Source organism: Numenius arquata, chromosome 1, assembly GCF_964106895.1.
Source record: "Numenius arquata chromosome 1, bNumArq3.hap1.1, whole genome shotgun sequence".
In the NCBI taxonomy this organism is placed as follows: Eukaryota; Metazoa; Chordata; class Aves; order Charadriiformes; family Scolopacidae; genus Numenius; species Numenius arquata.
Window position 1 is genome coordinate 13,181,027 of NC_133576.1, and position 13,666 is coordinate 13,194,692.

General features: G+C 48.6%; 1 protein-coding gene across 1 annotated transcript in view; it reads right to left on the reverse strand.

Moving 5' to 3' along the window:
- Positions 1–1,415: 1,415 nt before the first annotated feature.
- VANGL1 (VANGL planar cell polarity protein 1) overlaps positions 1,416–13,666 on the reverse strand; it is a 34,581-nt gene continuing 22,330 nt past the window's right edge. Inside the window, exons 4-7 of the mRNA XM_074150684.1 lie at positions 11,308–11,441; positions 7,565–7,697; positions 5,333–5,567; positions 1,416–4,103 (exon numbers count right to left, since the gene is read on the reverse strand). Of these exons, the coding sequence (XP_074006785.1) occupies positions 3,843–4,103; positions 5,333–5,567; positions 7,565–7,697; positions 11,308–11,441 (763 nt within the window). The 3' untranslated portion in view covers positions 1,416–3,842. The remainder of the gene's footprint in view (positions 4,104–5,332; positions 5,568–7,564; positions 7,698–11,307; positions 11,442–13,666) is intronic.

Here is a 13,666-nt window from a genome sequence, read left to right on the forward strand (position 1 = left end):
AGATGTCAGCATGGCTTTGGATTTAGGCTGTAACAAATCTGAGAGCAAAAAACAAAGCCTTTAAAGTATCCAAGCAGCATACTTGAAAGCCATAGGAAAAATGCCAATGTGGAAGACACGAGTGGGGCAACACCACCCCTGGCTAGGCAGCACAGCACCCTATCCGGTGGCTCAGCCTTTAGTGAAGGATATCCAGTGCAATGATCTCCTCCTGAGGGGGACATTGTCCACTTCACCACAAACAAGGTTGTCTTATAAACCACTTGAATTCTAAAAAAAAAAAAACATTTCCCAGCCAGGTACAAGCATCCAGGCTGGGAGAGAGGAGGGAGAATATGTGCAAGGAGACATTGCAGGATAGGAGAGGCATTTGGAGGAAAACAGCCTGCTCTTGGCTGGCAAACCCTACAAGCCTTATTTATGCTCAGCTCTTGGCAAGCTCTGCAGAAGTAAGGACTGCAGGATTTTTGGATCAGAGCTTCATTCCCTGTGACTCGACTCTTACTCATTAGCTGGCTATAAACACAGTTAAACAAACCAGTCTGCTCTCACTGCTCAGTATTTTTATGAAGAGTCTGAATTCCTATAGATGCCACAGATCCATCTGTGGATCTCGAAGCACTTGACAACAAGTTGGAGTTTACCCTCACAACACCCCAGAGAGGTAGGTATGACAGTGGTCCCCTGATTTTGCATGGAGAGGGGAAACAAGAGAGACCCTGAAAAAAATAAAACGCCATAAAAAACCCCAACAAAACCAGGGAATACTCAGGAGTCCCAATTCTGCCTTTAGTCTCTCCTCACCCGTAAGCAGGTTGCAACTCTGAAGAAATGCTCTGAGAGGCTAAGTCCTCTCCTTCAGATTTCATCAGGCAAAGCATTCACACTGCTGACACAGGGATGAGCGTTTAATGTAGGAGTTGCCCCCCACAGACAGTGTCCTTTTCGGCAGCAGGCAGAAAAGGCAGCACTGAACCACAGCACACAGATGAGGAAGCAGACCAGTGTGAGCCTGCGCCGTTTCCCCCTGGTTGTCCATGTGTTTAAGGATTTAACACAATTAAGACATGAGTTTCCTGAGCAGATACTGTCAGACAACCGCCCTTGTGGGGGAGGGAAAAGGAAAAGGGAAGGAAATCCTGGGAAAGTAAGGAAGTTTTACAGAGATGTCTGAGACAAGGTGCTCTCTCACGCACATGGCACACCCAAGCCCCTGGCAAGGTGGTTCTTGTTCTGGCTTCAGAGAAATGAGCCAACTCAGCCACAGGCAGTAGCCTCCACACAGGTATAAGTGCTCCATAGTCTCCCAAGCTACTCCCAGTCTCTCCCACCTTGCTGGTTATGCACATCGTAAAAGTCAGATACATGCATCTTTAGGAAAGCCAAGCGTGAGATATTTTCTTTTTTTTTTTTTTCCCCTGCAGGAGGGAACAAAATAATGTACTTTTACAAAATCAAATACTGCAAAGGCCACAGTCAATAACGGAGTCCCTGTACCAGAAAGTCTGACCTAGAAAGAAACCCAAACACTAAGTTTAGGGAAGGGAAAACTACCTACTTCCCATCTTTTAAGGGATGTGGGCCCAATCCCATCATGTACTGTGCCATCTAGTTTCTTCACAACCATGTCTGGCACATTACATGGAAAAGACAGGATCCAGATGACTACCATGCACTTGTAAGAAGATGCAGGAGACTACAGGTGTCACTTGGATAAGGAATCACCGCTTTGGACCCTTGCTCACCAGAGTGCTCCCTTGATCCCAAGAGGACTATTCGTGGGTGCTGTTGGACATGCAGCTCCATTGCTGCTGAAGCTGGAAGAGGCTGGACCCCCGCCCTGCACCCCGGCTTAAGGCGGCTGCTCCCTCCCATCGGCTCGTGGTGGGCACCAGTCAGCCCATACCAGCCATGCCATGCAGGACTGGCAGAGCCCTGCTCCCTGCTCTCAGCCAGGCTGTTTCGCACTGGTGGGAGTGAGGGGCAGCCCCATGAGCTGGTGAAGGAGCCCAGGGAAGGCCAGAGGGGATGGGAAAGGCTGTCACAACTCCCTTTGGAAGACAATGCACCCTGGTAGCAAAAGGCACTGGCTTATGCACCTTGCTGAACTGGGGCCCTCTGTGTTAAGAAATCTGTATGGAGGGCAGGTCAGATCCTGCCTGATAGAGATATTTGCAAGGCAAAAGACTGGGGGGGGTGGGGGTGAGGGGGGTGAGGGGAGTGCGAGCAAAGCGAATCAAGCGTTTGCATTCACACACGCAAATCTACCACCACAGAGCTGGGGGGGGAGGTTCTTGGAGAGACCTGACTAAAGGCAGGTCCCTGCCAGGCTCAGAGCTGGCTCCAGAGTCAGACGATGCCCTGTGATGGCAATCAGATTTCAGACATCGCTTTAGAGGCCCATCGTTAAAAGCAAACTTTTCAACGCTCCGCAAATCTCAGGCAACAGAAGTCACGCACAAAAGCTGCGCTGATGGGCAAAGGCAGCCTTGCAAACCAAACTGCAAATTAAGAGCTACGCATCCCTCGCAGGAGCAGGTGCTGGCACTGAGCAGAACCTCCTGCAGTACAGAAAGGCCAAGAAAGTCAGGCAGATTTTCAACATTCAGACATAGTTTGGTATTTCTTAGCTATAGCTGAAGGCGTATGGTGGGGAAGGACACACTGCAGTGTTTCCAGAGCACAGCAGCTCTCCAAAGCAAGTGCACATGGCAAAGATCAGCCCTTCCCTGGCTCCTCTCCTCAAGGAGGGAAATGCTTTTGCCCTTCTTTCCTCCAGACGCACTTGAAGCCAGCTGGGGAGGGAGGGGCACATTCCTGCCTGCACCCCGCTTCCCCTCAAAGAGGCTGTCAGACGTAGGGAGGGTCTGTGATTTATCTGAGGAGAAGCCAGGTACTCACCTACCCTGTCCCAGTGCAAATACGCAGCCCTTGCAGGTGCAAAAGGAACTGGCGGTAAGGCAGACCCCGAGGGGACTGTGGCGAGAGAAACACATTCAGAAAGCCACACAGAAGGGGACAGAACCAGGGAGCCTTGGGAGCGCCCCACACAGATGCAGGCAAACAGGAGAGGGGGAAGCGGGTGAGAGATAACAGGGAGCTGTACCACACAGAACAGTTTTTCACTAACAAGCACTGGTTAAAAAAAAAAAAAATTAAAAAGAAATTGAAGAGCTGCAAGATGGGTTGATCCAATTCAAGACAAGCAGCTTCAGAGACACAGAAAGCAAAACCACCCCACTATGCTCTTAAAGGCCCAGCACTGACAGAAGAGAGCACATGGAGAGGAGGAAAAGAATAAAAGTCTTCAGTCTCCAGATTAGGTGGCTCACAGAAGCTCTCACACCCACCCTTTGATGGGTTCCTCCCCGAGCGAGGAGGGAACTGCAAATCCCCGCTGTGCAAGCAGGTTTCTACAGCGGAGAGGCGAGCAGCGCGCTCTCGGAGACAGCGACAGGTCGCAAAAGCAGAGACACAAAAGCGCAGGGCATAAGGCAGCGCTCCAACAAAAATACCAACGTTGCAATCGTGCGGAGAGAGGGAGCGTGAGATTTACAGTATGCCTGGAAAGGAGCGGGAAGGAAAGAAAAAAAAAATTAAAAAAAAAATCTGTTCTGTCTCCAAGGCTGAGCTAACCGAGCCAAGTCACCCTGTCGCCTCTTAAGATATTTCTTTCTAGATAAGATAACCCAACTCCCCCCTCCCCTTTCCAAATAAAGTGCAGATGGTCAAATATTACTGGTCCATCATCTGCCAGTTTCAGTCAGCATTGGGGAAATTACACCCAAAAGCACAATATTGAAAAAAAAAAAAATCCCCAAACAACCCACCCTCAAAATCCCTTAGACTGAAGTCTCAGACTGTAAGCGGAGGACAAATTTATGAGATTTAGGGTCTATGAACTCTTCTGAGAGTTTGATGAAGGGGATTTTCTTCACATTAACAACAAGGCTGAAGTCCAAGCACTTGAGGACAAAAACAATGCCATCTTGTAACCCGCTTGTGACCGCTTCCTCGCTGACAAGTGTCCACTGCTTGGAGAACCATCGATCCCTGTCGTACTGGAGGGTTGGGCCTGGGTTGAGGTAACGCTCCAGGAATGCCTGCCGAGAGAGGGACACGCATTAGTGCTGACCCTGCAACTTGCTCTGGATTGATGCTCTCTTCCCAGCTACAGATCCACGAGCATGGGCTTGCCATGCTGCAAATGGTTTCGGCTTCTGTGCTTCAGGGGACATCCTCTCCCTGGTCTGTCCCGGCTTCTCAGACCCCAGGAGCAGACACAACCACTCTTTCAGTCCATCCCAGCAAGCTTGCAAAGTTATAGCCCTGACTCCTGCTGCCAGCACTGCCATCCAGCAGCATTTCAGTGGAGTAGAGGTCATTTCTCCCCTACCAGCCCCATAACCCATCCCAAAATTGCAGTTCCAGGTAGGCAGATGGGACAAGCGGCCTTCCCTTCTTCAGGCCAAGCTAAGGTGGAAAGCAGAGGTTTCCATGTTTGCAGCCTGTCTGAAGCTGCAAAACTGAAAGCAGAACAGAGCGCACCGTTTGACTTGCATTTTAAAGTGTCCTTTACAATCTTAATGGCAGCACAACTCCCCCGTGCGTACCTGGGCGAGGTCCCAGGTGGATCCCAGTGAGAGGGTGCCAAGTCCCATCTCTCGACAGCATTTCTGCTCTTAGAGTAGTAAGTCCCGGGTAAATGCCCAGGAGTAAATTCTCACATTTCTAACCCTTCTCTAGGATTGTGGAGTGTTCTTAAGAGGGGAAGGTGGAGAGTGGGTCACACGATCCCCCTCATTATTCAGTCCCTCCCAGTGTCCGCAAGTCAACAGCCACAGTCAGGGTGCGAAGCAGCAAACTGACGTTTGAGCAAGTGGCCCACGAATTAGAAATGTTTTCAGACAGAGAGGGATTTAGGTGATAATTAGAAGCAGTCCAAAATGCAGCAGTGTAAAGGAGGGGAGAAAAAAAAAAAAAAAAGTCCTTTGCAGGTTGCCACCTGCATCATGTTGCTACCATAAGCCAGCTGGGAACACAGCCTGGGACTCCAGGCCACCATCTCAGACACTTCTTTGGTATTCCCTTTGCTGAACTGGATATGAGAACAACAGGCGCATTCAGATAAAAAAAGACAGATGATGATGTAGAGGAAACATTACTTCCCTTTAAGACCTGATGCAGCCTACAATGCACTGATCTTATCACAGACAGCAACTGTGAAAACCTCCACACACACCTCCCCCGACAATTTTCTGTTCTGCCTGCACACATCGATGTGCCATCCCTTTCTCCCTCCTTCTGGCACCAACATTAGGGAAAGCATTACCTTTGGTGTCATGTTATTGGTGATGCAGAAAGACAAGTGTTGCAAGATGCTCTCCATGCTGTGGTACTGTTGCTGGCGGGTGGTGCGAAGGTACTTCTGCAGAGCTCTTGCCATGGAGGGAAAGATTGCCTGGGCTGCTTCTCGGGGGTCCATCATCTCTCCTGGAGCTTTCTGCTGTTCCTCTGCCTGGAGCCGTTTGATGTGAGTGAAAGCCTCCTCTACTGCAACCACAAGCCTGCAGAAGGAAAATCAAGAGAGGTAGGATGGGTCTGTGGTTAAGGCAGAGCCTGGGAGTCAGGATTTACAAGCTCCTACTCCCATCTCTGCCACTGACTCACTGCCTGCCATCACACAATTTACATAAAATCTTCTCTACTGACAGTCTGAGGGGTAGACAGCAACTTTTCTTTCTTTGCCCAAGCCATCTAGCAACTGAGGGTCACAAACCAGGATTGAGACTTTAAAAGCCTGAGTGTCGTACTTGGTTCTGCCAACACAGCATAAACATCAGCTACATGACTCAAATGAGACACAGCTGCCCTCGTGTTTAATGCCTGTCTTTGAAAACAACAGTTCCAGCATACACTACTGCAGTGTGAAGTGTAAGGACAGGCAAGCAGTAAGGAAAGCTGGTTATAAACTAGCATGACCCAGGACACAGACCGCTCGGTGACTCTCTGGTGCTCACAAGCTGCTGTCTGCTCCGATTTACACCAACTGGGTCCAGACCTTCTGCGGCTGAATGATTGTTCTGCACCCCTCCTCTCCCGCCTTCACTCCTAACGCTGCAGCTAGAGACAGCCTCTGCAAACCATTCCTGTGTTGGCACAGGTGAGCAAACACTAAGACCACACCATAAGAAGGCAAACACATGCCAAACGACACTTGCAAGTTAGCCCAGGACTAAATAACAAGTGAGGGGCTATGCTATGGTTAGTGAGGAAAAAGCAATGATAATGGAAGAGCCACCCAACAAAACTCCTTTACATCTCCAGGCAGGACTTGGTGACTTGAGTGGAAATTTAGTGTAAAACAACTACTGCCCACACTGCCCTCAGTACCCAAAGCATCTTAAGGCCAGGGGAAGCTGCCTCATGACAAGCAAAAGTATAGCATACCCCATGCAGACTATATACAAGGAACAGCACCAGAAGCCCTGACCCCTGCCCATTCTGTTTAATTTGACTTGAGGGAGGTGGGGGCCGGAAATCAGTTTCTAATCTCCTTGCGTCTTTTTGTTGCAGCTCTGACCTTTCTCCCTTGAAACATCTGGTCTGGTCTTCTAGTGACTGATGGTCTTCCTCTGACTAAGCAGCTGTTCTAACCAAACTCTGCAAGCGAGGGAGATGCGCCCGAGTTAGGATGCTACACTGCATGGAAAGGAAAGTTTAGTTTCCTATTGCTCCAAGGCTGGAAGGGAGCCCAAAAGACAGCGGCAATGGAGCACAGGTCAGACTGAAGGAGGCTTTGCGGGGGGACACTGCCAGCACTTTCCCAATGAAATATAAAACTGCCAAAACAAAACAAGCCAGCTCCTTCCAGTTACAGCACATTCCTTCCAACCATGGCTCAGTTAAGGGGTGCCCTGTCCATAGGCAACTTGCCTCGAACCGTTAGGTACGTTAACTACAAACTGTAATTAGGCTCCAGAGCAAATAGAGGTGCTATCTCAGGTGACCTCAACAAAGCATCGACTCTGCAGCCCAAGTGTGACTGGCAGGAAATATACCTGTGCTCCAAAATAAAACACAACCCAGCTCTGGCCGGGTCTTTCCTCCTCAACTCATTGAAAAGGGCAAACCGCCCCTTTTAGTAGTAGTCTGCAAACACAAATATTCTATGAATGTGAATATGAACAGGCAATACTAAGTGCTCCACGAATCCTGTTCCTGGATTACTTGAGCTGAGATGACAAGCCTGGGCATAGGGGAAATAATGGGATTTCCTACAGCAAGTAACTACAGATTTGTCAAGCACTGGACTGTTCCCTAATCCGTGACATTGCATTAGCTTTATCTGGCATACTAAACACGAGCTCCGCTTTATGCATGTTCTTCAGCTGTCACCATCCCTTGTGCATCTGGGTGTCATACGCTTCTTCTCTGTGACAGATTTATAGCCAACCCCCAGCCCTTAACCTCAGGTCCCCCCAGCCCTCATCAGGCTCCGCAAGCCCCATGCGACCGAGCCTCGCAGCGCTGAGGAGCGGCAGCCGGGAAGGAACATCTTTACCTTGCACGGCGTTTTTTCACTCGGCGCTCGTGGTCAGCCTCTTCATAGTAGAGCTCGTTGTGACTGGAGTCCCGGCGACGGGCCGCGGCTGCAATCATGGCACGGGACTGCCCCGAAGCGTTGTTACCTGGGCCTTCGGGAGGCGAGGAAGAGCAAGAAAGTGGCATTAATGCCACAGGTCTGGGGCTGGGACAGACCGGTACCCCACAGCACCTGTCACAAGTGCTTCGAGGCTCCAGCCTTCCCAGCCAAGGCTACAAACCCTTCCCTGGTCCTCAGGAGCTCTGACAGACAGCACAGGCTTGCAGAGGGGACTTTGGCTTGTGGATGAGGGAAGTTAGTTGGGATGAAGGATCTCACATAACATACACAAAGGCAGAGGTGAGGTGCACATGCCAAGGATGCAACTTACCACCCATTATATATGTTTTCAGTTTGAAGGCAAGGGCAGCTGGAACACACCACGTTTCAGCAACAAGACAGTGTGAGAGCACAAGAAGTGAGGAGTTGGAAAGAGGAGAAAGACAAACACAAGAACATCAAGAGCCATGAAGATGAACGAATGAAAGCCAAGCTCCAGACAGTTACACGCAGAGAGGAAAAACAGGATGCAAAGGCAGCAGGGTCACCTTTAGACAAAGCACAGGGTTTTCCAGAAGGGCAGATGCTGTCAGAGTAGCAGTCCTGCAACAGGGTAGGCTGGGGTCTATATGCATAGTAGCTCCTCAAGGCTCTCAGAGCAGTACCTGCCATTAGCCCTTCTGTTGCTGTTAACAGATCCTACACAGCTACAGGAACAGGGAAGCTGCAATCTGTTCTCCAACACCTGGACAAGTGACAGAGCTGTCTACTACAGGACTTTAACCAATGACCCTAAAATGCAGCAGCAGATTCTGCAGTTCCCTCATGAAGCTCATGGCTCTGGCTGGTTGGGCAGAGAGGGGAGAAAAAATGTCACCCCAAAAGAGTCTACCAACCCGTTTATCTAGATAGAGGTGGGTCTAACTAGAGGGGAAAAAAGGAGAAATCTAGGACAGTCTCCAAACTACCAAGAGCTGCTTTTCTAACTAACTGCTCTGAAAGCCCACATTCTCACAACTGGCAGTGGTTAAGGCCAATCAGTTGCACAGACACACTTAAAATTTTTCTGCTCATGCAAGGGCAACTTTTCATTTTTTTCCTAAAAAGCATAAACCGGATTCCAAGACAGAAGCCTGAAGCTCAGCAGTGGGAAGGACGAACATTCACACAGCTTCTTAAGAGTCTAAACACTTCAGACTTTGTTTGACAGCCCTGAAATGGAGGATACGACTCAAGGGAGACACTAGCTCCCAAATTTGGGTTAGAAGTGTGATTTGCCTCGTTGACTATGCCTGGCGACGAAAATCCTGGTTTTGAAGGTGAGCCTCGCCACTCCGTGTAAGAGAGATTACAGCAAGATGTTTTCCCTTCCTGGCTGCTCCAGTATCAAATACAAAAGCTGCCAACAAATTAGGCTGCCTTAATAGCATTACTGTCTTTTCATATGGAGGGCGTAAGAGACTGTCAGGATGCCAACATAAAGCTGCAGCCAGAATTACACTCTGCTTTGTAAAATGGATGGGAATCTTCTTAAGGACATGCCTCTAAGCCTGAGATTTCTACATCCACGAAGGCAGCGGCATTGCACAAGGAACAGCCCAGGGAACCGGTACTGCCCCAGAAGGGAAGGCATGAGTTTTCAGGCCCTGGCAGGCTCATGAGCTTGACACCTGGAAAGGCCTGCCAGCCACATCTGGAGCTTGCTTCTGGTTCCTTCTCTTCCAACAAAGATTTGTGAGCTAGCAGCTCCTAAGCCACTAATGCTACCAGACTGGCGGTTTCACCTCTGAGCTTGGGAGTCCCAGCACCCCAGCAGGTGCTGCAGGAGCAGGGACCCTGCCACCTCCTGAAGAGATACTGCAGCATCTCTTGAGAAGACAAGCCAGCTAGTAATCAGAATGGCACATCCTGCAGACAGCCTGGTGGGGCCGCTGGGTTTGAATGGTGTGCCGATCGGGAAGTCCTCACTTTCCCCACACCAGGCTGCACTGAGAGAGAGCAGCTGGAATGAAAGATTTCACCTCTAGGAAAGCACAGAGCAAGTCTGTTTGCTTCCCCTCTCCAACCCAACTCGTTCTTTCCCACCTGAGCTTCTTCACGCCAGGCAGCAGGGGACACAGGATGAGCAAGCCTGCTCCTCTCCCTCCCCCCTGCTTCCCTTCACCCTTCCCCTGTCAGGATGTGGACATTTCACTGTAAGGATCTAAGCCTCCAATTAATTTTATGGACTCAGAAGTGCTATATCAGGTTTGGGGAAACATTTAGAATACAGTTTTTAAAACTTCTGAAGTCACTAAAAACGCAAAAAAAAATTTAAAAAACCCCAATCCATAAGGCACTCAAGTTTTGTTGAAAGTAAACCAATCATGTCTCATGTTTTCCCATGTGACACATATTCTTCATATTTCAGAGCACTGGAACAGGCTGCCCAGGGAGGTTGTGGAGTCCCCTTCTCTGGAGATTTTCAAGACCCGCCTGGATGCAGTCCTGAGTAACGTGCTCTAGGCTCTAGCAGGGGAGTTGGACGAGATGATCTCTAGAGGTCCCTTCCACCTCTGACAATTCTGTGATTCAGTCTCCACAACCTACACGCAGAGCCCTCTTGCCCAGCTAAGTCCCTTCAGTCCCTTCTCCCTTCCAGCTCTCAAAGCTCTTCAATACTAACCTATTCGTGGGCAGGATGTGCCTTGCCACATCTTGTGACAGGACCTCAGCTGTCCTTCACCGTAAAAGCTTCCCTACACAACTTCAGTTCTTCCATCAAAGGCATGCACATTTATAAAGGCTGTGATCATAGAATCATAGAATCATCTAGGTTGGAAGAGACCCTTGGGATCATCGAGTCCAACCATCTACCCTACTCTACAAAGTTCTCCCCTATACCATATCCCCCAACACTACATCTAAACGTCTCTTAAACACATCCTGGGATGATGGCTGGGCACACCCTGCTTATCACACCTAGCTTTCACTGATAGGGTTTAAGAGTGTCATATGATTAAGTCCAGTTTTCACTGCTTTGAGGGTCCACAGGGATCCACCCAGCCACCCTCCCACAGGCCTCTGTAGAGCCTGAAAATATGAAACAGGTTTGTGGAATGGCAAAGCTCAAGGGGGATAGTTATCCGTTTCTGAATTTCCACGAACTGCTTAGCATTACGATGACTTGGTAGCACGGCTGTGCGTAAGCCAGGCATAGCTGATTTACTGCTAAGGCTGCCCCATCTTCCCACATTGGTATCAACCTCCTTCACTTTCCTGAAGGCTGCCTGTGGAAGAGGCATAGCAAGTGACTGAGGAACTCATTAAGGTTAGAAGTTGTGTTTATTGTACTAGCACAACCAAGGAGATGACCCAAGGGTGACAAAAAGCAGAGGCTGCCTAGCAGTGGTGCCGAAAAGTGCTTGTCAAGCCACATAATAATTAAGCCTGACCAAAAACTTGGCTGTTTCACCTGGCAAGGACAAAAGCCTTATTGTGGGCTAAACACATCTGTAAAATCACGTGGAACCGGCAAACTCAGCACTGTTAGGAAGATTTCCAGCAAGAGACAAGGATTTGGCAAAGCAAAAAGGTGAGAATGTGTGCATAACAAAGCATAAAGCCAACCCAGCCCTTCCCCATCCCACCCAGTCTCAGAGCCTACATTTCACCTCACCTACCATCAACATTGTAGACTTTCAGTCCAGCCATGTGCTTGGCTGCACGGGATTTGGAGGCTGTTAACAAGGCTGGGTTGTAGACCGTGAAATCTCTGTAGTAATTTTCCAGAACCACCAGTGCAGCTCGCTGGATGCTAGGGAGAAAAGAAAAAAACAAACACAAAACCAACTTGAGACAAAACCCCCCAAAATGCAACAAGTTGTTTTGTTTCTTTAAATAAAATTAAAAAAAGAAATAAAAAAGAAGAAAAAGAAATAGCCGCATTATTTGGAACGGGTTGTCACGCCTACGGCATTATGCAATATACAGAATATTAATTACTCTCTCTGGGACCTAACATTTCATCTGAGATACAAGATAAATGTGTCTGCCCTCACCTCAGTGAAGGGATGATAGGAAATCCCTAAACAAGGGCAGCAAAAACTGAAGCGCTAGGCTGCCTGCAGCATGGGAAACTGCAGAAGAAGAGCTCAGCCCACCTCAGCAGCTCGACAGCAGTGAAGCAGAGACCTTGCCCAGGCTGAAGATCAGAGCACCACGCTGGTTTTTGCTGTAGCCAGCCGGCCTGGATGGAGGGACTAGCTCAGGATGGATGCTTTTCCCTTTGAGTCATTTCCAGCCGCACCTCGCAGCTCCTCAGACCTCCTCCATGGGAGCACCGACAGGAGCCCAATCTCTTCAGCTTTCACAGCAAGATAAGATCACTGCCTGAGGAGTATGGCTGCTTGTTAAATCCCAGGCAAGGGACAGAATAAGGAGCAGCGACACTCCCTCCCTCCCTTTGAAGGGATGCCGCTACATAAAACGATGACACACAGGAGCAAAACAGCACACGCGCCAGCGGCAGGAAAGGCTCAACCCAGAGGTATCTTCCTCTGCAATCATTTTGACAACAGCGAGACAGATGTCTGTAGGCCCCGCTACTAGCAAATAGGACAGTACTTCAAAACAAGCCAGGGTGATGGTGTTTAAAAATGCCAACGCACACGCGGGGCCTAGGACATAGCTCCTTCCACATCGCTCTGGCTCCGTGCCCTGGCGTGGTGTCCGGCTGGCAGCAGTATTCTTAGCAAATCACCAAGATCACCCATTCAGTCAGCTGGAGTTCGCCAAGAACCCACACTTAATTTCATTTTGAACCCACAAAAATTATAAAAGGGAACTGCCAACGCATTTGTTGCCAGTTAATTGTAAAGTCCGCACTTACCAACAAAGCCGCTCCTAAGGAAAGCAACCAAGTATTCTCACACATGTTACAACATAAGAAGAAAACATTACAAGGATGGTAACGTGGGAAAATAAGACATGAACAAATTAAGACCTAAATTCAATTCTCAGCACCACCACCGATTCAACTTGCGCTCCCAGAGGAGCAATTTAAATGTTCCTGTGCCTTGTGCTAATATTAAACTTTTGCATCACACCCCAGTAATTTAAACACACACACACCCCCTCTGCCATCCTCATTCTCCAGCTGCCCCCCTCCCACTGATCGGTGAACTAAGCCTAGATGCCAGCCCATTCATTAGATCCTGAGAAAGAAGAACAAACCCAGACTTGTTCACTGTGTACCTTCGTCAGTATTATGGTACAGCGCCATATATTTCATTAGCTGTGTACCTTTAAGATGATTAATTTAGCTTTTGAGGCGAATTCCACCTTTCAGACTGTGTAGTGGGGTCTTTTGCATCCAGCTAGAGCATCTTAAAGAAGCTTTACTTTCAAGGTGCTGGTCCTTAATATTTCCTCATATCAGGTTTGTTAAAAGCAACTCCATTTAAGCACTCAGCTACTGATATGGAATTAAATGCCACTATTTAATCCAGGAAATAATCTTCCTTTAATGAAGTAGTACAGACTGACCCACTGCCACGCACATGTAGATGATGACACAGAAAAAGTGAAAGCTGGTTTATTTCTCCCTGCCAAACTTCTGTTTTCTACTGTGAATTTGCTGCAGCTTAAAAACAAAATTTCATAAACGAAGTCATGTGGCAGCAGCACATATTCCCCCTTCTGACTACATTCAAACATGACTGAGTTTTTCCATGTCCGCTTCCCAGGAAAGTAAAACTCCATACAGTTTCATCTCAAAACGTAACATTTGGAAAACTAGGATCAACTGAAAACAAGAAGATAAAAATGAACAGAGTTACAGTCTGCTAATACACTGCACTCATTTCAGGCAGTGTTGGAACTTCCGTCCCAGCAGTGGGAGATGTTTGGGAGGTGCTCCATTGACCAACTAGCTCTATTAGGACAAAGCACAAGGCATCACTGGACAGAATAATTTATTTTAATATATACACATTTTCCCTGGACCCCACAGAGAACGTTATCATCAGGATGCCTGCTTTC